This window comes from Mastigoproctus giganteus, chromosome 6 (assembly GCF_048544385.1).
Source record: "Mastigoproctus giganteus isolate SK-2022 chromosome 6, ASM4854438v1, whole genome shotgun sequence".
NCBI lineage: Eukaryota > Metazoa > Arthropoda > Arachnida > Uropygi > Thelyphonidae > Mastigoproctus > Mastigoproctus giganteus.
Window position 1 is genome coordinate 33,900,012 of NC_143580.1, and position 24,238 is coordinate 33,924,249.

Genomic DNA, 24,238 nt, shown 5'->3' on the forward strand with positions numbered 1-24,238 from the left:
ATATAAATGAAACTTTAATTATTTTTTAAATCAACGAAATTCATAAAAAATCACATTAATGATGCACTTATTTCTTAAATTCATATATGGATTTGTTTCTTGTTATCTTGCTATTTTATTTCAGTTTTTCATAATAACAATAATAGTAAAGAAAAAAATGAAAAACGATCATATTAGATATTAAATATAAACGAACATATTAAAATTGTGAACTATTTGCCAAATTGAAAGAGAGATCTCGTGAAGAACGCATCTAATTGCGCAATTATTTTGCCACTTTCAGGAAGTAAACTCGATATTGCTAACTTCAGCTGTTTGGAAATTTTCAAACTGTATAAAGAAACCGTTTTTCAGTTCAACTTAAAATTCAAAACAGTAGAAATATACAGTATTTTAAAATTCCCGTGTCGGGAAATCTGGTTCTATTACGAGGAGGGGGGGATCCTGGATTGTAAATTCAATCCACTCAGGAGGCACAGAGTCTTGGCGATTGAAACTTTTCCACTACCTTGATAACAAGGAAGTGCAGTAGTTTTAACAGTTCAATGACTGTTCAAAGGATTTTTTAAAAAATCACACAGTAATAATGATTTTCACGTTATCCAGTTTCCACTGGAGTTGAAACCCAGGAATCAATATAAAAATAATTAAATAAATATTATAAACTCCTCTGACCTATGTGGTCTTGCCAAAGTATAAACAGAGTTTTTTTTTATTATTATTATCGGTCCCTAGCTTTGTTATCTCGTAGCATGCTTGCATGATGTACACATTCATTTCGATGCTCCACTTCATGGGTTGGCGTTTTCTTCCTTCCTGGGTGATCACTAGCGCGGTTGCGCAGGAAGCACGTCCAGTTGGTAGGGCTGGATGGTCTTGCCCTTCTCTTGTGGTAGCCATACGGCACAGTGCCACTTGCCCCACTGTCTTCCTCGGTAGACTGTCTCTGACTTTTAGAACCGACCCCTCTGCCTTAGGCCTGAACGCGAGAGACTTTATTCTGCGCCACACTCGATGCAGTATGAATATTATTTCTCTTCTACATCATCCATCTATGGAGGTGGACCTGTTTAGCTTCGACTTATGCCCAGCAGCAGCGTTAGTTCTTGGAAATGACACCAAATGGCCGCACAATCTGCCTTAGCAGTCACTCCGACCTTGGGGAAGGTAGGTCCGCTGGAGCAACTTTCGCGATGTTTTTATTTTATTATTAATTATTTTATTTTATTGTTATCCTAATTTATTTATTATAATGATATGTGTGTGTAATTCTGATACAGTATATGGTAACAATAGTAATTACATTCAAAAACTTCAACCACGCAGAATTATCATGTTCCTGTCTAGCATGGCACTGAATTAAAATAAAGAGACTTGTTTTATACAGACTGTCAATGTCTGCAAAACAACATGTGATCAAAAAATTTCCGGGACTGAACTAATATTTGGGAAATGATGCTTCCCTTATATTGTATATCTAATTTCAAACGCTTCTGCAACCTTTAGAAGCATTCTGGTTGGCTTCTGATTGGAAATGATAGTTCTTGTGGCCTGTTCTGAATAATTTCCTCGGTCGTTGCACATCTGTGACCTTTCAATGGGATTTTACGTTTGGGGAGCAAAAAATATATATATAATAAATAAATAAATAAATAATAATAATAATAATAAATAACATTACAGGGAGTTATATATAATGGTGAGTATGACGGTGGGGACCAAGTGGAGTGATTCTCAAGAAATTCTTGAATGAAAAGTGGCGAGTATGAAGGAGCATTGTCATGATGCAAACGCCAATTCCCTGTAGCCCACTTTTCCAGCTGTTTGCACCGAATAGCATCGCACGATCGCCACTTTGTAGTATTCATGGTTCCATGTTTGACCATGCCGGATAAATTCATAATGAACTATGTCCCGTGAGTCAAAAAGTACTACGATCCTTGCATTTGGTCGAGATTGCGTTGCTGTTTTTGGGCCTTGGAGAAGACGGAATCCTCTACTGCGAGGACCGATCCTGTGTTTCCGGGTCATAGCCATACCTCACTATTTGTCCAGTATTGATGTGTAGGTCAAACAAAATGTGGGTTAGCAGTAGTAAATTCACAAAGATACTGACATAACTCGCTGCTCTCTGTGATTGTCCTTACTGATCACAGAGATAATTATAAGATGACCATAGTGTAGCACAAACTTTGCTAAAACGCGTCGCTTTCCAAAATCTTGTTAGAATTGATTAATATTTCTCTTAAGAAATACGAATTTTCGCTAGCACCTTTACAGATAGTTAAACGCTGATCAGATCATGAACACGTGCGACTGGATCATTGATTTTTGAAGTTTCAGAGTGGCTAGAGCGAGAATCATCTCGACGAACAAGTATCCCTCTTTAAACGAACGACGGAGAATTCAAACAATACATAGCATCCTCTCTGGAAGCTGTTTTTAATATTTCGTGGGTTTGTGTTGCACTTTCCCCTAATTTGAAACAAAATTTGGTGTAAAATTCTCTACTGAATAAAATCACCCATCTTAAAATGGCGACGAAACATATAAAGCACGTACTCAGTGCTCGCAGTTCAAACTGATTGCAAATAAACGGATGATTCGTGCATTACTGTATCTGGACCGGTCATCGAAATTAATGAATTGATTTTAATAAGGTTGATTAAACCACGTGATTTGTTTTTATCAAGTGAATTTTATTGTGTAAAGTATTATAAATGCAGTAAGACTAATTAATAACTGGAGACGTTTCTGGATTTCATTTTAGGTGCTTTACGCATACTGCATATGCGCAAAGCGTCCATTTTCTTAACCATGTCCGTCCGCGTGTGCTAACTGACTGGATGTAATAACACGAATGGATTTTCGTAAAATTTTATATTGCCTCTTTTATAAATAAACGTTGAGCCATTCCAAAGTTCATTGAAATCGGACCAACAGAAATCGGGCAATTATTATTTCTTTGTTTTTCATACGTATTATGTAAGCCATCCATATATTGCGTATTGCAGCTGAAGCACTGGATATGTTTGTTGCCGTGCTCTGATTGGAGAAACGAATCGGTAATATATAGCGGAGAGGCACAGGCAAATCGTCTGTGTGTTTTTTTTTTTTTTTTAATTTTCTGTTATGAATTATGAAATCATGAATTATTACTATTTGCTAATACCCCTGAAATGTAACGCACTGCGCATATATTGCTAACATGTTGTAACCTATCATCAGGCATAATTGGAAAGATTTGGTGTTTGTTACTGTATGTGTTTTACTCGGTTCTACCACGTACAATAAATTCATTATTGTACGTAGCGCTCCCCTAGGTCCTAGGAGATTGCAATGTGCCATAATAAAATTATAAGAAATGAAACTTAAGTTTATGACCAGATTTAATAGTTATTAGAGGCAGATTTATTCAGATAGCACTTCTGGAGCATAACTACAAGCTGGTTGGTTGATCGTTTGAAGCTCTTTTGACGCATTGATTACGTTGTTAATAACTCCATTTCGTGTATGGTTTGTCAGTTCAATGGTTTACTGCCACAGTGCATTACTTTAATTTTTATTGTGTATTATATCAGTTTTTTTTTTTTAAATCGTATGATGTGAGCAATATACGAAGGAACCAATTTTCCCTCCTTTCGTGTATCGTGTCCGTGAGGACCGACCGGAGTGTACGGCACCATCGTAATATCCAAGCCCGAGGCGGGATTCGAACCCGCGACCTTTGAGTTACCAGGTAGATACTTTACCCATCTGGCTATCCCGGTCGGCATTATGCCAGAAATACAAACGCATGACTGTAATTGCTAACAGGCCGAGTTCCATGTTGCTCGGGCGGAAACAGTAGAAAGTCTAGTGGAGGAATGGCTACTTTAATCAATTGCCCAGTGGCGCGAGGGTGCATAAGTACACGTGCCTTGTGTGACCCGGGTTCAAGCCCGTGACTGCTGAATACGGTGCTGTTTCTTGTATTCTGTCTATCTTGTGAACTCCTCTGACCGTTTGGTCGTCCCGGAGTATAAACAGAAAATTTATTTAATTCGAGGAGCCAAACAGTTCCCGTTTGAAAGGAAGGACGCGCGCGCGCGCGCACATGCTGGGCGGAATTTATGCCTGATAAGTTAGATACTTGTTTACGGCCCATAGCAACTCCTAGCCCTTTGAAATATGGCACTTTTTTGGAACACGTTATACACACCATTATATCATTTTTTAAATAAAAAAAAAGCCTCAAATTAGTGTTTCGAGCATCACTATTTGAACATTTCTTCAGGGTTGCCTCTTCAAGAGCCCGTATACGGATATTTTGCGTAGGATATCTATGGAATTTTGCGTATAACCCCTGCGTGCAAGCTGGCCTACTGAAGAAAGAAATGCAATGTTATTCGTCAAAATATAGGAATGGTGATATTACACATTCTGAATTTAGGCACCGATATCTCTTACTTTCGGTACCTAGATCCAGAAGGATTTAAATAGTAGGAATCTATACTGAATTAAAGAATTTATTGATTGTTTTTTTTTTTTTTTTCTCCCCAAGATAAGTGCTGAGGCAACTTAGATTACAAGGCGTCAGTATATCATGTCTGTAAATTGTGTGTACAGTATATTCAAGGCTGGTTTACATCTACATGGGAGAAAAAACATTATACCTTTGCTTGAAACCAACTAAATATAGTTGGTTTCAAGGAGGTTTGTGACGAAACTCTAAACATCATCTCGCAGCATTTTACTATTTCATCTCGAAAACTTTTCATTCGTAAACTCCAAAACGCTGTCCGAAAGTAAACTTCACGAGATCCAGACTTCTGATACTCCTCTGGTTTTCTCTTTTGCCAGTGAAAATATACCTCCCGCCTTCATTTTACTGATTTCCTTCAGGATCTTACATACCTCTGTCAGTTCTACCCTAAGATGTTTAGTGGCCAACTTTGCAGTCCGCACCTTTTTAGTGGTTCTTCATGTGAATATTGATTAGCAACCCGTTGCCAATCTGGTTGCCTTTCTTTGATCCCTTCCTAGAAGTAATGTATCTTTCTTTAAGTATGGCCTTCAGACCTGAGACCTGAACATAGTATTCTAAATACGGTCTCACCATCGCCTTTATGTAAAGGATGATGACATCCTTTTCCGTACTTGTGACGATCCTATATATCATTAGACAAGACATCATGTGGCTTCCTCGCTTGTAAGAAACTTGTGTTTCTGTTCCCTAGATGTATTTCTCAGAACATTTGTGCAACTGATCTGTCATTTTGAAGCAAAATGGCTTGGTTCAGATTTTAACCACCTTTCCTACCTTTAAATCATGAGTACACTTTTACAACTTCCCTGTACTCCTTCATTATTGTTTCAGCGAAGCAATTAAGTGACTTTGTTGGTCGTCAAGAACGTTGGGCTATACGTATATCGAAATATACGGTGAGATATATCTCAATATATTGGTTGCGATGTATCGAATTATTATTATTGTTTTTATTTATTTATTTTTTTCCGTCTATCCTTACTTTCCAACCACTGCAGAATTCAACTTATTTAACAAGGGAATAACCCTGAGGTTATTGCCATATTAAATTAGGAGGTATGAAAAGTATTACACAGTTTGGGGCGCTGGCCACACTTGTTCCTTGAGAACTAGTAATAAAATCTGACCGCAAGTGTGAACACTCGTAATTGTGATAAATTCAGAATTGATATTTTATTCAAATCACTCGTGCCAAGAAAACTCTATTGAAAGTGTCCATACACGTGTCTTTGAGGAGTTGCTGCTAATATGTTTCTGCTTCTACAACAGCCTGCCACAAATGACTTAATCAGCAATATTCTCAGACGTGACTGTCTGTTTCAGCGTCTTTGGCTAGCTCTAAAAAAACGAAACGAAATGGCCCAACACTGATCCCTGAGAGACTCCACTTGCTACATGGTCCACTCTGAGGTACATGTATATCCATTTATTGAGTACTCTGTCTTTTAGTCAGCCCTTGATTCAAAGGATCTTGCGGTTAATCCAAATTTTCTTCAAGTTATATAATAGGCCCTTCCATGGGGAATATTAAAACTTTACTGAAGTCAAGATAAATAATGTCAAAGTTGTTTCTTGCATCCAGATGTTTTATGACTTCATCATATTGATTAACTAGTTTGGTCAGGCAAAACTCCCCCCCCCCCTCACCAGCCCATGCTGTCATCCATTAAGGAAACCATTCCTATGTAGACGGTTCTGTATTGTATTCTTCTTAACTGCAGACACTATGATCCTTCCCACTAAAGTCAAATGCCTGATCTATAATTGTCATCACCTCTTTCGTACCTCCTTTGGAATTGGAAAGATCTTAGTTCTTCTCTGGTCCTGGAGTCCCAGGGGAATCTTTCCGTGGTGACGTGTAATGATAATCTCATTAACAACTCTAACAGGATGATGCATTCACATTTAACTTTTTTTCCCCTTTTTTTTAAATACAACAGGTTGCATACTGTCCACTATGGAATCCACCTTCGCTCAGTTGAGTATTTTTCCGTAGCCCTTAGTTTTTTTTTTACCAAGATTGATACAGTAATACCTTGCTAATCCGGATTGAAAAATGAAAAATTCTATTCACAGTTGAGTACTTTGAAAGACACGGACTTGGGAAGGCATATGAGTCACTCTGACTGCGCATAGATAGACCATACGTTACAGTCCTGCGTGTTGTTCAGTATCGTTGTTGACTGAGTCGGACGGATGTTGTTTATATCGCTTCATTTGCGTACTTCTTTATATGTATATACATATGCACATAAGTTAACATATTTTATATAATCATGGGTTCTAAAAAAAAAATAAGTTAAATAAAAAGAAAATACTTTAACTATAATTAACAAACTCAGAGTGATAGAACAACTTGAAAATGGTGTTCCTTGAAAAAGAAAATGCTGAATAATTGGATTGTATTGGCCAACTGGCTGTGCCAGATATTAAAAAACAAATAGATAGACATTTAAAAAGTCAAAAGAAGTGTTGCTGGAAGAAGCTGCATTAATTTGTATTCACAGCAATGATCAAGTGGCGTTAGCATGCGACGCCAGCGCCACCTGATAAATGTATAAAAAGACAATACGTTTATCCATCTATCGATGGATAAATGTACTGTATTTTTATAGTTTTTAAATAAAGGTTCTATAGTAATATTTTTTATTTATTTTCATCAGCACTAAATTTTCCATTTATTTGTGTACTAAGTTTTTTTGTCTTTTAGGGTATATATTTTGCTTTACTAATCCGGATTACCCCTTCCTCCCAATTACTCCGGATTAGCGGGGGTTTACTGTATATCACTTACGTTACAGCAGCCTCACTCCTCGTCATTAATCCCTCGTAGTTCGAATGGTTTTTAAACTGTAAAGATCGTTGCAAATTACGTATTCAACTTGTCTGTCACTTCTGCTTGCCTTTCTATGACTTTTCCAGTTTATTCAAGTAAGAAGCCTGTAGGATTCACTCTCGTCTTTTTCGTGCTCGTGGACGAAAAGAATTCTTTGTCTGTCGCCATTTTTAGTGCTCTTTGTTAGAGATTTCTTTGCGTGTCTTATCCGATCAATGGTTTGTTAACGTACACTTTATACTGTAATACTTATAGAAATCAGTATGTAGCGATAGTCTGTAATTATTCCTTGCTTTTTCTTTTACTCAACTAAACCCTTAACCTCTCTAGTCATCCACTTGGGCATCTTTCTTTTGAGAAACCTCCACTGGAACAAATGCATGTGTAGCTTCCAGGATAAATAGCTTGAATACTTCCCAAATTAACTTATGTCCAGAGTATGGCTGCCTCTCTAGAACTAAAGAAATACCTTAATCTTCTGTGGTCTTCCTCTCTTGAAATTGAATGTTATTTTGCAAACTGACTATTCAACATTACCACACCATGTGAGGAAAGAATTGGAAAAGTGTTGAGTTAAAATTTCAACGGAATTAGCTTTCCGGCATGACTTTACATAGTGGAGTTACCGGAAGTTTGTGTAATCACGTGACTTTCATTATTCGAGATTTGCTTTCACGTGCATACGAACAGGTGCGAAAAGCATTAGCAACCTGTTAGGACTAGTGACTATTTGAAAGACTGAACAAACAAATCACATCTTCTCATGCTAGATAGTCCCACCACAACCTAGACATTTATAATAGGGCATTACAGCCATAACCTCCAACACAATGTGTCGGCCCTCTAATGAGAGGCCAGCTGACAGGTTTATGTGGCATTGTGACGACTACGTTCTTTAACAATCGCCACCGCTATCTCTTCTATAAGCGACCTACTGCTTCTATAAGAAACGTACCCTCCCGTTCTTCGTAAAGGATATGAAAGCGACCTGAGGCATATTAAAAAGATCAAGAGGAAGAATAAAATTTAAAAAAACCTAAGGGGAAAAAAGCGTAACGGGACAATAACAGTGAGATGACCAACCCGATGGCCTACAGCCGGGTATGTACGTAGTAATTTAGGCAGCTTGGACGGGAGGGTGAGTTTGTTTCGGGCCGCCATAGGCTGAAACATGACTAACCTAGCCTTGCCCTCGGACGGCATTTTCTAACTGGTAATTACAAATACCTGCTAGACGAGCAAGGAAGATTGGTACAATATGTTGCCCCAGCCGCTGTTCCAGACATCGACGTAAACCCCTGTTCTTTCCAGTTGGGTAATTATCAGTCTGATTGACTGTCAACGCTTATTTAACTGGTACTAAACAAAGTGAAAAAACTATCTCACATAAATATGTACTCGTAACGCCTGCGAGTACATACTATCGGCTGAACAAATATCTTCTATTAACAACAAAAAATATATGCATTCCTTAAGTTCCGGCTTAGATTTCGCACATTCTGTATATATTATTATTCACGAGCCATCCCGTAAAAGCCCTCTAAAAAAACTATAAAATTTCGTTAAAATGGTAACTTTCTGCATAAAGCGGCCGCCAATAGCTCAGTAGCTAAGATCCAGACTCTCCCCCCCCTCCCTATAACGCAGGAAAAAAATGTAAGGATTCGATTTCCATCGATATGCAAGAAATTTATTTATTTACTTTTCCTCAGTGTTAATGGAAAATCGGAAACTTCCATTTTTTTTTTTTTTTCAACAGACAAATCAACCATAGATATAGCTTCCAGCCACGATATACTGATATCTCATCGCTAAGGCCATGGGGAACTAGTACAGTATCAGCAACAACAAATAAATTTGAACCTAAGCCTCCTATTTAACGCATTCTGCATTTTACTGAGACTTTTTTTTTTTTTTTGTAGTTATTGGCGCATCGGCTTCTGTGGCCATAGTGTACCTCCCAAGGTTTTTTGTAGTACTTTGATCCAAGCCCGAGGCGGGATTCGAACCCGCGACCTTTGGGTTGCTAGGCAGTCGCTTTACCCACCCGGCTAGCCCGGTCGGCCACAGAGACCTACTACAGTACTTAAGTTTACAATAAATAGTTGTATTGACGATTTATTGTAAACTGTACTGACTTGGTTATCGTGCCAGAGTATAAACAGAAAAAAATTTTTTTTTGCCTGTGGTACAGTGCTTATCTCGGAGGGAGCCATTCCGAAAGCAAGATGTCCGCAGTATCGATATGTCACATCGATAGCTGATGAGTTGTCACTTTTAACTCCACGTTCGTCCAAATTGCCCACAATTCACGTTCTATTAAAACGATGATTTCGGTTTATTTTTTTTGGCGCTTGCTTTCTTCACGTTGTCATGCCAATTATAGGGAGTTAGTGTAATATTTTCTTTTCGTTATCAAAAATAAAGTAAAATATTATTTTCACATTATGTTTACTTCAAATTTAAAGGACAAACTGCAAAATTTGAGTTCAAATCCTGTCGTGGACTGCAGAAATTTTCGAAGTCCTTTCTATCTATCTCTTGGGATGTAGTTATCCATCTTCAGATGCAGTTGTAAGGTATTTCTCCCCTTCACCCTGAGGTTTACCATGTTTTTTCATTCCGCAAACAGGGCATTTTTGCTCGTGAATGCTCGCTTTTGCAGTCAAAATACGCGTACACTAACCTGTTTAATTGTCTAATAAATAAATAAAAATAGCTTTTTTAAAATTTTTTTTTAATTTTTAGGGCATCCCTTTATGGACTCTAATAACGTTTGTGATATTCATTCAGTTTTCTGAATGAATATCGCAACCCAATATTGTAATAAATTCCGACAGTGAACATATACTACAGAGAGAAAGCCCACGCATGCGTAAATAGCTGATAACTGAGAATCGGTTACAGCGAATGGATGGGGGGGAATGAGTTAATTAAGTGTTTAAAATTAACCTTATAATCGTGTTACTTTTTGAATATCGATTAAGGAAGATCATAACGCCAGGAGCTAAGATTTATAGAAAAGTTTATACTATAAATGAATAAATTATAAATCTATGATCTCAGAGGATAATGCATTCCATTGATATATTAAATGGTGTTTCTTCGAAAATATATTCTTGTATTTAAAATAATAATAATAATAATAATAAAAGAGTTGATATATTAGTCGGATTCAAATTCTTATTCCCGAATAATAATAAAGAACAGAATTTCCTAGTTCTCGTGGGACTCCACTTGCCTTCCCATTCATTGCGCACAGAGAAACATTCTTCTGTATTCTAAGTAACAATTAAGTCTACAAAGTAGCGCGACTTCAACTTAGCCGAGCATCACTACATCATCAGTATACTATACACCGAAACCACCAGTTCAGGGGCATGCGACTTGCGGCGCGTCTGTCGGAATTTACTGTCGCCGATAAGCCCCTGCGTCCTCTTGAGTATCGGTACAGTCGATTGTCATTCTCAAGTATTAGCAGCGTCGATCCCGATAGGTAAGTCAAAGTTCAATTCCGCCAGCTGTGAGCACGCTAACTTTTGAATAAGCATCCCAGTTCATTCAGTGATAAGAAGTTTCGCATTCAGGGAAACTATTGAGGAGCGGCCAATATTGTGTAGTGGGGGAGGAAAGGAAACAGTAGGTAATACTATGAAATTTGGGGACAATAAAAGATCTTTTCTGGACATTGCTACCCATTACTGCTGTTGTATCTCTTGGGACTTTCGTTCAGTTTCAGCACCACCAAATAAAGTTCTCACGACCTTTGGCAGGTCCTTCCTTCCAAGGCAAAGGATATTATTTCTTTTATATATTGAAACTTCAATTCTTATAGAAGTTTGTGATATATATATAAAGCCTTAACTTTGCTTAATATCTAGTATGTGTAATGTGAACTTTTTTGGGAGATATTTGTATTTAGAGGATAACAAATATAAATAAATAAATCCGTCCGTCTTAATTATGTTATTTTGTTACAGATATTCAACTAAAGTGTCTATTAGCGTATGTATATTTTCCATGCTAATTCTATTGAAACTAATTCTAACGATCTAATTTTATTAAAACTATGACCTAACTCAAGTCTAAATAATGCTTGCAGTTACGCCTCAGCCGACCGGGCTAGCCGGGTGAGTCAAGTGCTTGCCTGGCAATCCAAGCGTCGCGGGTTCGAATCCTGCCTCGGGCTTGGATCAAAGTACATGTACTGCAAACACCTTGGTAGGTGCATTATGGCCACAGAAGCCGATGCGCCAACAACTACCAAAAAAAAAAAAAAGTTACGCCTCAGAAGTGCCATCTTAGTAAATATGCATTCAGAGCCGGGTTGGTTGGTGTAAAGTGAAATATGTACATTAAACAAAGGCAGAAACTGATGGCCGAAATAATGGTACTTTGGTAAAATAAAATACGTCATCATTCATAATTACTTTAGAGTTTTATATATATATATATAAAAGATATCACCAGAGTTGTATTAAAATGGGGAGCGACCGCATTTAGACAACAGCTCTGAGAAGCGACAAAATAAATACGTGTAGTATCAGTATATTTTCATTCACAAAATGAATACAACTGCCGCTGGGACTGTTGTATACAACTGCCACTGGAACCGTTTCATGTCGTGGAGTAGTGGGGCGGAATTTTCTTGTTTACATCGGAGTACTTAAAAAGCCTTTACATGGCAGCGGAAGAAGAAAAATTATAAATTCTGTTCCTCTCCGCGATTTTTAACAACCATACAGAACCAACTTACAGTAATTTCACCGCTTTTACACTTTTCACCACTTTTACTATTTGGAAATTTTGTGTAATTCCACTTTCTTCTGAGGTTCCTTCCTTTCTTGGTCGTCTCCCTTGGAAGTCCCCCCTGGTCGTCTTTGTCTATCACGTGCACACCACCTTGACTTTCAGTTTTTTAAATATTTCCAAGAATAATTTAAAAATACTGAAAATGTCTTCAAATGTTTTTAATAAACTTCTTACTATTATTAATGAAATTAATAAATATAAATTTTCTAGTGAAATATAGTATGTAAGCATGAAACTATACCTTTCTTATTTATGGCATCTAAACGGCCACAACAGCATCTGATAATTTTGTGTTAGGAAAAAAGAGCTAAAAACATAACTCGGAGCAAAAGTTGAACATTATTCACAGGTTTGGAGCCAGTTGCACGAACGAGATATATTCTTGCCGCCAATTTCAGTGATAACTGCTTGGGGGGGGGGGGGAGCTGTATTTAGAACTGCTGCACAAAACGTTACTTTCATGCGTGCCCCCAAAGTAACAAGGACAAGAAGCAATGTTATGAAAAGAATGGAAAACTGGATTGAGGATATGGATAAGTAACCCAAGTTTACATATGTGCGTAAAACAGAATTTGGCAAAAGTGCGAATGAAGAAGCTTTTAATGCTAGTCATGAATGGTTTATAATTACTTTAAATTCAGTTTCCACGTAAAGAGATAAAACAACCAAAAATCAGTTTTCTTTAAGAAGTAAAATAAGGCCGCAATATCTGAATCCTTGCAGAAATCAACTGGTGACTTTTTTGTTTATTTATAGCTTACATTATTTGACTTTATACTAAGGAAAAAACCTTAGTATTTATTACTCAAGAATAGGAATTATGTGGGAGAGAGAGCAAGACGTACACAGAGTGAGATGGGGGTTGAACCGTCAATCGTTTTTCTGTTTAGTAATATTTTTATAATTTTATTAAAAGTGATAAATGTGATCTTAAAGTACATCTGTGCTTTATATGCACGTAAATAATTCCCCCCCCCTTTGGAACTTACCTTTTGGAACATGTGTCAAAAGCCAAATTGTAATGGCCAGATGACTGGGTAAGAGCATATCCGAAATGGCACGCCTGGTGGGTTGCTCACAGTCAGCCATGGTTAGTACGTGTACCTACCTAAAGTGTAAAGTGTGTTTGGGGTCAAATGGCACCAGGGGTTTTCCCCATCTCCGCGTAGTTTACATTGTCGTGTGATACAGTACGCTGTAAAAGCCAGAGATTTAAAAGTGTATGGATATTGTATATGAGTAGTGTTGTGTACCGTTGTTCTTCTGGCCATTTAGCCGCCAGGCCTCTGCTTGGGCCAGACGTTGCCCACACTTCGCCCCGTGGAGACAGACCCGGTACACCAATATTTTAAATAAGTACTCTGGCAGGTCCTGCCACCTAGTTTCCTGAGATTTCAGTGGCTAGGACCTAAAAAAAAAAAAAAATTAAAAAGAAAGAATTAAAAATAAAAATAACTAAGTAAAAAATAAAAAACTTGAGAGGTGATCGCGCTAGAATTGTGAGGCCGAAAATTGTGGGCGAATTTAATTTGGATGTGTGGGGCTTTCCCTTGCATGCAGGTAGAGTGGGAGTGGCGACCGACAGAAGAATGGAGTTCATAGGGAGGGAGCTGACTCCAAGATTTGGTGGGGCATGCCCATGCCCCACCAGAAGGGAAACTGTGGGTGGCAAGGAAGGAAGGAGACAGAGGGACCGTCACCTCCCCCCCCCGGCCAGGGAAAGGGAAGAAAAGTGGGCCAGACAAGGGCGCTGGCTCAGATCGCCAATAAGGCTAGTATGCACAGAGGCTCTGCAGTTTCTTCAGTCGGTGGAATGTAATTTCTGGGACATTGTCCCGTCCGAGGTTTCCAAAAGTCCAGTTTATTTTGTAGCCATTCATTGGTTAGGATCTTATCCAAGGTTATTTAGTCCAGTCAGTTTGAATGTGCATTAGTGATTTTATTTTGTCCTTCTGCTATGAAGTCGGATCCCTGCAGGTTTGATTTGTTCTGGTGGTCCTTAGTGGTGTCAAATTGTTTTTCAGATTATGGGCAGCTTTGATAGGTACTTGCATTCTCTTCATTGTGGTGGTTGCGGCTGGAAGAAGGTCCGTCTTCTGCTGAAGAGGCCCTGAGCAAATTTTGTTAGCGCTTTGTAGCTGTCTTCTTCTTCTAGGATGAGGTGTTCCTGGTTTTGCAGTGTGAATCGAATTTCAGTGATGAGTCGGCAGCGTAGATCTTCATACAGGTGACAGTGATACATGAGGTGCTCCCATGTTTCTGTTTGGTGCACAGTGGCAGAGAGGAGTGTCACTGAGTCGGAAGCCTGATAACTTGTGTCTGAATACACAGTGTCCCGTGAGTATGTATGTGACCAGGAGTCCTGGAGAGGGCCAGTGGGGATATTTTGGATATACTGTCTGAATTGTCGTCATGAATTTCCTGGTGATTTCACCATTGATTGAATTTTCCCAGCGGGTTTGCCACGTCTGTTGGAGATGCAGTGTGAGTCGCTTCTTTTCCATTTTAGGGTCATTGGCTAAGTCAATAGTGTAGTTCAGGCAGGTGGACGTTTTTCCTTTGCTGAGGTGGTGGAGGATTCCGCGATGAACGATCTCCAGGTCCAGGGGGAGGGCACCCATAAGGACCTGCAGTGCGTGAGTACTCATCGTCCCGCAGGTTCTGGAGATCGTTAGCAGGGTATATCTTTGTATCGTCTAGAGTTTTCTCCTGTTGACCGCGGAAGTCGCTTTGTGGTACCAGACTCCGGAGACATATGAAATGGCTGGCAGGAATACTGTCGTGTAGAAGAGGGTGAGGGTCCTTTTCCTCAAGCCCCAGTACTTACGGGTGACTCTTGCAAAGAGTGCAGAATAGTTTCTGATTTTATTCCTCATGTATGTCAGATGTGGTGTGAAGGATAGATTCCTATTGAGCATGACTCCCAAATGTTTTAATTCCGTTGCGAGTTTGACAGTTTTCCCCTGGACTTTGATTTGGGGAGGCCTCCTAATATCTAGGGTCCACCTGAGTAGGACTGAACATGTCTTGGTTGGAGAAATTGTTTGTTGTTGTCAGCCCAGTCTTGCAGGATAGTGACTGCTCTATTTGCAGAGTTCTCTAATTGTGCTCGGGAGTCCTCAGCAAGCATCAGAATAAGATCGTCTGCATAAGCCTGAGATGAGATGTTTCCAAGGTTGAGATTTAGGAAGCCATCTAAGATGACATTCCAAAGAAGAGGGCCCAGAACAGAACCCTGTGGGCATCCTCTGTGCATCAGCCATGATACGGAGCAATATGGAGTAGTGACTGTGACTGATCTGTTTGAGAGGTATGTACTGATGCATTTGTATAGATTTGCTGGCAGGTTAGCCTCCCAGAGCCTGCCGAGGACACTTGGCCACCAGAGAGTGTCAAACGCCCCAGCAAAATCTATTGCGATGACGAGGAAGTACTTTCGGTTGGTTGGGGTTGCAGCATTAACAATATTTTCCAATGCATCTATGGTGGAGTGTCCTTTTCTGAACCCGAACTGATTTCAGGATTGAAGGCCTGCATTTGAGTAGTGCAGTGGTTTTCAACTGGGGTGCTGCAACAACATTCCAGGGGTGCCACATAATTTGGATTTAAGTTACTTAAACTTATTATTATTTTTTTAATTTATATGTTTATTTCATTATAAAAAGGTGTACAGTATCTTTTTAATTTTGTGGTGATCTATAATTGATGTTTGTTTATTTAGTACCTCTATATAAAGAATAAAATTATATACTGTGTATATATATATAATTTGTATTATGAAATGTAATTTTTATAATTATATTATTATAATAAATATCATATAACATATATTTTTTAATATTATGTATACACACACACACACACACACACACACACACACACACACACACACACACACACACACACACACACACACACACACAGAATCAGATCTAACAGACGGAAAATTGAGTAGGGGTGCTGCCAAATAAAAATTACTTAGGGGTGTCGTTATTAAAAAAAGGTTGAAAACCACTGGAGTAGTGAGTTTCTATCCGATTTCATAGAAGGTGTTCCATCAGTTTGCTCAGTAAGGCTATGGGTCTGTAGGACCACAGGAGGTCCTGCTGCTTTGTTGGATTTTTGAGGATGAGCCGAAGCTTTGCCGTTTTCCAGGTGTGTGGGAAATAGCCTTCTTTTAGGCACTGGTTAAATAAATTTAGTATTTTTTCTGGGATAGTCTCAACTGCCTTTTTTACGATTTCCGGCTCTAGTAAGTCTGCGCCTGGTGATTTCCTGTTTCTTAGTTTGGCGGCTGCAATGTCCAGTTCGATCCTAGTAAAGGGCTCCTCCTCTTTGATTGTTGTGTAGGTACTATTTCTTAGGCAGAGCGATGTTTGTTTGTGTGTTTGTTCTGGGGTGGTTGGATCCAGGTGTTTCTGAAACATGGCATCTAGGATATTATTGATGGATTCCTGCCAGTTATGGGGATGAGTTTGCCTCTGGGGAGTTTATTTGTGGTCACTCTGTAGACTGGTCACTCCTCAGGGGTTGTCGTTTCCAACTGTGGATACTGGGTGCTCCCAGGAGCATTATTTTCATTCACGGATCTTTGCTGTATATTGATTCCTGGCCGTTCAGTACTGTTGTCGTAGTGCTTCCTCCTCTACTGCAGGCCAGCTACGCCTGGCACTTTGAAAATATTTTTGGCAGGTGTTTACCACACGTCTGAATTGTTGTAATTCTGGGGACCACCAGGGAACAGCTCCCGGAGTAGGTTTTTTTCCGCTTTATGGAATTGTTTGCTGCATCTGTGATAAGCTTGACAATTTTAGCTTGGTGCCTATCTGGGTCTAGTCCTTCTGTGCCAAGTGCTTGAGCAGCTGTACGTAATGACTCCTGGAAGAGAGGTCAGTCTGCCTTCTCAACGGTGTATCTGTGTTGCATTTGTCTATGTACCGTTTGTCTATTTAGTTTCCGGTTTAGTTGAAGGGTAATTGTTCGGTGATCAGATGAGGTCCAGTCTTCTCTGACAGTCCAGAATGCAATGTGGTCGGCTAGAGATCTGGTAGCCAAAGTAACATTAATCATGGCCTCCCACATCGTATTTGAAAATGTTGGTAGGTTGTTTGGTTTGTTAAGGATCATATAGCAACTGTTTGCCAGATACTCCTCCAGATGTTGTCCATTTACCGTGCCACGTCGCTCCAGTGTTTCACTTAACCATGCCGGCAAACGGCAGTTTGTATCGGCGCCCACTCCGATTTTAGTGCTTGGGAATTCCTCCAGAATATTTTGCAGGTAAGTTATGGCTGGGAGGATATCTTCTCCTGGCCGACAGTAAAGTGATACTGTATAAAATTCACCAAATTCCCTGGATTTCTGATTAGAATGGCCGCCCACGGCGTTTCACCATCAGTTTGCACGATTTTATACTTCAGGGGATATCCCCTGACCTTACTGTGCGTATATGGTTCCTGGATGAGCAGGATATCCAGGTTTTCCTTGTTTGCTGTCCTGGTCAGCTGCACAGCAACCGCCTTGGACCTCTAGACGTTTAATTGTGCAAATAGTACCCTGTTGTTATTATATGGTCTAAGATGTGTACCCATAATCGAATCTCAATTGGTATGTACTCCTTGCTTTTTGGTATATAGGGCACTTATTGTCCCTGATGGAGTGATCCGCCTGCAGCTTTTGTGACTTGCAGTTTGCACATGTAAGTGGTTTGTCCTTTTTTGGGCATGGTTTAAATTCATGGCCTCGTTCAGCGCAATGCCACATGTAGGCTGGGTTTGGGGCACAGGTATGTGTAATGTGCCCAAAGTGGCCACATCTAAAGCATTTGGGTACAGACATATGCTCCCTGTAACAGTGGCTTCCCCAGTTTATAAATACTCTGTTATGCTGGCTGATGGTTTTCCAAGCTGCTGGCGATAGTTCCACGACCCAATTTGTGACCTTGCCTGATCTGGATCTCGTTTGATGTTTTGGTGTAATTAGGCTTCTGGGTGATCTCGCTGGAGGTTTCTTGTATAGAGTTAATCCTGCAACATTTCTGGGGTCAGATCTTTATCAGTGTCGTAGATTACGATGCTCGGTCCTCTTCTTTTTGGTGGCGCTGCTTCCAGGCAAGGGTTTGAATCTTTGGATTTGTAATTATCTTTTTAGCATCATCTACTGTCTGTGTCTCAATTATCACACCTATATTACGCGTTTTGCAGACCGACTTGATTTTAGTTGTCATTAGATTGCCTGCGAGGTTTGTAATGACAGTGTTTTTTACCTCTTCGCTTATGGGATGTTTCTCTGTGGAGGTTTGTCGGAGGATGACCAAATGTGGTGTTGGTAGGAGAGTCTTTCATTTGGGTATGTTTTCTGCAGTTAACACTTGCGGTTCTTGTGTTTTGGTCCTCAGCGCATTGGAGTAGGACGGGACGTGCTGTGGCATTTCTTTCGCCCTTCCTTCCTGATAGGCTTCCAGTTTGGCGTTTGTAATTTCATACTTTGATTGAGTGTCAAGAAGTGGCCTCTAGTTTGTTCCATATGGTGACTATGTCGGCTCGAAGCACTGTTGTTATTCTATTTGTTTGTTCTTTAAAGTGTTTCGAGTGCTGTTCGGAACACAAGTATTTGTTGGAGAACAGGGCCCTCAGGGATGTTAGGGTCTAGGACATGTTTGTCCTGTTTTTTACTATCACCTGCCAGGTCTATCTGTGGGATTGCAGGATCTTGCTGCTCTGCCTGGCTATGCGTCTTCTTCTTGTTCTTGCGTTTCGGTGCTGGGGTGGCCCTCACTTTGTCAGGGCTTTCCTGCAAGTCCACACTGGCTGGGTCGATTCCCGGTCCCATTTTGGCATCTGCAGGTATTTTTTCCATTTTTCCTTCTATAGTTCTCAGGTTTTCCGGATAATCGGAGAAACTTCAGATTAGCGGGTATCGGGTCAGCAGTTAGGAAGGACTGCCAAGATGATGATGAATGGAAGTTGGCACAAGTCCATAGCTATAATAGTAGCTGAGTTACAGCCGGCAGCAGATTTGGGCTATCCCCCACTGACACAGATGTGGGGGGGGGAAACAGCCAAATTAAGAAATGTTCCCAGAAGAATGGAGCAGATTTCTGCTCCATTCTTCTGGGAGGTATTTCAGGGAGATGGAGGCATCAGCAACCCTTATATTTGGATAAGTTAAATACTTTACAATTTGAAACCAAAAACCATGTAGAGTCTATGGTGGAGGGGGTCACTAAATACATGTTTTTAAGATCATTTTACACAATTGAAGGCACAGTTTGTTGGAACAGTCTTCCAGCTCGGGTTTACACTGGTGGGGGGGGCACACCCTTCCCAGTCAATTGCAGCATACTAGCGTGGCCACCAGGTATATCGGCGCCTTTCTATAGACTTGCTGCCAGCCACATGGTGACCAGTGCAGTCTGGCAAACAAAGGATATAGATACTAACGCTACTAATCTGCTAAATTCCCAATAGAATGTTCAAAATTTCTTACCAGGGGGATCCTCTAAACAGCATCTTTGAAGGAGACCACAATTTAAAACTTAAACTATGGTTTAACCACATATTTAAACAGAACTTTTACGGAGCGTTGCGACACATGTCCACACTGGTTCGGCGGCCATATTTCTTCAACGTATGGTGTAACAACGTGGTCAAGCTGAAATTTATGAATGTCCATAATTCAGCTTTGCCTTAGAAGTTTGTCACAAAAATAACATCAGTCAACTCCAGTACCTACTGAAAGTGGTCCAAGGAGGGAAAACCCACGAACTGCCGGTGAGGTGTTGGATGACCGTGGCTCATCAGAAGGGCGACTGTGGCGCAGATCACTGGTAATTGGAATGCTGGTGACAGGAGTAATGTGTCAAAACACACAGTACATTGAACCCTGCTGAAAATGGGGCTGCGTAGCCACAGGCTGTTCCGAGTGCCCATGCTAACCAAAATTCACTGGTGACAGCGCCTACAGTGGGCACACGAGCATCGAAACTGAACCTTGAGTGATTGGAAGAAGGTTGTCTGGTCCGATGCATGATGTTTCCTGTTGCACCATGTGGACAGCTGGGTACGTGTGCGTCGTTTACCTGGGAAGTGGTGGCACCTGGATGCACCTTGTGACGAAAACAAGCTGGTGGTGGCGGTGTCATGCTTTGAGTGATATTCTGCTGGGATACCCTGGGTCCAGTCATCCATGTGCAAGACACTCTGACGTCTACTACCTAACTAAACATCATTGCTGACCAGGTACATCCTTTCATTTCATGCCAACGGTCTGCCTCTCTGGTGGTGCTGTCTTTCAGCAGGATAATGCCCCATGCCATACTGTCCAGATTGTTAGAGACTGTTCGTGGAACATGAGGAAGACTTCCAGGTATTGCCCTTGCCTCCAAATTCCACAGGCATCAGTCCCATCGAGCATCTGTGGTTTGTGTTGAAACAGCAACTCTGATCTGTAGTGTCTCAACTACAGACCTTACAGGAGTTAAAGGATCTGCTGTACCAGATACCACAAAACATTTAGAAATCTTATAGCGTCCATGCCTCGCCGGGTACTAGCTGTTTTGGCTGCATGTGGAGGATCAATATCATATTAGGTAGGTGGTCATAATGTTTTGGCTCATTGGTTTAGTTACATACTTATGCTTCAAAATTTACAGACTTTTCATTTACAAAATATACAAAATTATAAGAAGGTGCATACAACATAAAATTAAATTTAGCTAAAGAATTTCAAACGTTAAGTTAAAATGAACAATTTAATATTCTTCTTCACTCATCTGAAAGAAAATTGATTGATAACCATTTTCTTGCTTCAGAGTTCACATCTGAATCTTCTGATACACATCCCCCAAAAATTTCTTTCGTGTATATTTTGTTTGTACAAAGATCTCTGTAACGATGTTTAGGTTATTAAAAAACTGAACAGTATTTGCCAGGGAATAATCTCTCCAGCCTGTCTAACTGTGTCATGCTACACTTCAGTTTTGGTTCTTTACCATTTATCGTTCGTTACATCACCTGATGTTGAGTTATCCCTTTCCACTTCAGGTGCATTTGGTCTATCTGAATAAATGTTCTTGTTTATTCAGATGTCCCTGACACGAGTACTAGGTTGAGTTTACTATTAATAATTTTGATAATGAATGCAATCTCTAACTGTATTTGACAGTCACTGTAGCTTGAACTGCAGTCCACTCAAATGCATGTGCATCACTGCAGCCTTGCTTTGACCACTCAGCTACATTGAGCGTATTGATAACTGAGCCAAAGTTAAAATGTTTCTTGTTGAACTATTTGCAACCAAGTTGTGATATAGGTTTGCATATAGTATCGCATCTCAAGAGTGGAGGTTTGTATTCCAGCTTGCCCCAAGGCGTCCCCTTCTGTGGACTCCTCTGGTTACACGAGATTGTTTTTCTATATCTCAGGAGCCAATATTTAATGCCTAGGAAGGCCCTGATGCTACTCTGAGGCCGATAACCAGATAAGTGATTTGTAAAGCTGAATTGGAGTAACACCTTTAACAACATATTACATCATTCCTAGTGCCTCCGTAGCCAGGTGGGAAGGAGCAGCAGTGCATAGCACACGCTTCTTGATTAGACCGGGGTTCGAGCCCGTCACCACCAAATATGGAGGATGCGGAAATGTCAGGGAATGACCACCGCACATCCCGGAGCAATATGGCCTTAGTTGCTAATGCTCCTAAAAAAAAAAAAAAAAAAAAAAACAACAAACCGAGCATCATTCTAGGATTTCTGAGGACAGTGAGTTCTCTCTCCTTTATCCAGAGTGCTGCATACATTTTCTTTCTAAATTTCAAAATGAGGTTTGAAATTTAGTCCATCTAATTTGAGTCCTAGGTCGACATGCGAGCGAGAGAAGGTTTTGTTCTATGGCAGCATTAACAAAAATTGTAATTTGATTTATCTTCTTTTTCTTTATGAACACTGTTTGCACAGTTTCTTTACATTTGGTTGCAACTCGGCGTCAGTGCAACCCAGTTTGCACAGTTTCTTTACATTTGGTTGCAACCTAGCATTAGTTTTTAGGTTTCCATATTGTATTACTTGGGTAATATGAGGTAATTTTAAGTTATTTCCTTAGATAAATTCCTTTCAATTTTGAGCATTTGCCCCATTGCAGTTGCAAGGAGGCAAATGTCCCAAAATCCCCTTTGCGGATTCCTGCTTGCCACAAGAGTTCCCCTATGTGGACTCCTCTGGTTACATGAGATTGTTTTTCTATATACAATAATTACTGTAACTTGTCTTTTCTGGAGCATGTTGATTACAATAGTTAAGATAATTCCTGTTATGTGAAACTTGTGTCAGTGACGGGACAGTGATGTTATCAAATAGTAGTACTGTATTGAATAAAACCGAACTACTTGAAATGCTTGATGCAACATCAAAAAAATAAATAAAATTACATCCAATTGTTTGCTGCTGCATTTAATGCTTGCTGTATCCAGTAGTGTTTCTACTAAATCTTATGGTTGATCTTCATGGAATAACTGAGTGCAAGTACTTGTCTGTCCGCAAAGTAGTGCAAATTATGGTGTTTAGGATTCTCTTTTCGATCCAGTGATCGAAAAGGAAATGGTAAATAAATCATCCAATGGTCTCAGACTTCGAAACGCTGGCACAGATTAATAACAATTCATATTTTAATGTGTTTTTTTTTATTTTTTTATTTGGAATGAGATAAGGTACCAGTGAAGAGAACTTAAATAATTTCCACCTTGGGTTCTTAACCGTTAGAGCCAGCCGGCTCATCTTATTTAACAAACCCCAAGCGAGTATCATTTTACTGTTTAAAGATTTTCGATTATTTAGAACAGTTAATATAGAGGGAGAGTTATAGTGGAACTTAGGATTCTGCTTAGATGAATATTATTATAAAACACATTTGGTGAAAAAATATCCTTGTTTACATGTGATGTAATGTGGTGGTTCAAGTTTACTTTGTATACAGTAGTACAATAAGCTGATTTGATTAATTATATCCATATTTACCATTTTGAATTGTTGCATTAGATGCTCAAAATGAACTTTATGTACATTATTAAATAATGTTTTTTTATACTGTTATTTCCAAATAATTTCTTTATTTGTGTTAGCGTATAACACACTAAACCACCAGAATTTAATAGGCTATATGACACGAACGATATAAAACTACAACTTGAATCAGTTGCTGATATTCTGCTAATGGGATATTAGAGTGGTAAACAGCCCTCTCAGAGGCTGTTCACTACCCTCAGCTTCTGCTTACCTGGCCAAAGAATAAGAAAATGAAGATACCTGAAAACAAAAAAGAGCACACAAAAAGTTAGATAAGTTGGATGTACTTCTAATTTAACAAATGGTTTTCCAGCCATTTTCTGTGCATATGAATTATTGAGGAAAAATCTATTTGAAGCCATTTTTGAGCCTGAGAACAAAGTTAACAATTTAATTTTATTTTATTGTTTTTATTTTTTTAAGGGTGTGATGAATAACTAATTCACCCTCATATGCCGTTGGTTAGAATTCGGAAACTTGTAATCGCTAACATATGAAACTGCTACATATAAGTTAAACGCGGTTTGTGATTTTTTATCAAGATCATATCAGTACTAATTCGACCCTAAATATCCCTTTAGTCAAAAATCGGAAATGTCTACCATACAGCCGGATTTTCCATTACAGTGTGGTGGTAGGGGAGCGACAGAAGGAACCCGTTTGCAAATATCTCTTGAGTGACTAGAATTTGTAGTTTCCCTGGCATTAGGATTAATTTCTACATGTTACTCAAATTACTAGTTACAAGATTTTGTAATCTCAGTTCCATAATTATACTTACCTAATGCGCAGAGGTCTATGAATGTATGTGTGTGTCGTTTTACTGTGAGGTTATCCTGGATCAGAGGTAGACGTCGGAGAATCTGCTCAACAAAATCGTGGGCCGTAATGGCTGCCACATCCCACTTTAGTCGGCTGAGCACAAGGAGCTCCCAGTCCTGAAAGACAATATTGAATTCGGTTTAAAAAGAAAATTTTTCACTTCTAACAATGAATTGCT

General features: G+C 39.5%; 1 protein-coding gene across 1 annotated transcript in view; it reads right to left on the reverse strand.

The window, feature by feature from the left end:
* The window catches only part of LOC150084146 (G1/S-specific cyclin-D2-like), a 133,805-nt gene that overhangs the window by 67,987 nt on the left and 41,580 nt on the right, over positions 1 to 24,238 (reverse strand). The window contains exon 3 of the mRNA XM_090375063.1: positions 24,020 to 24,176. Coding sequence (XP_090231189.1) covers positions 24,020 to 24,176 — 157 coding nt within the window. The remainder of the gene's footprint in view (positions 1 to 24,019; positions 24,177 to 24,238) is intronic.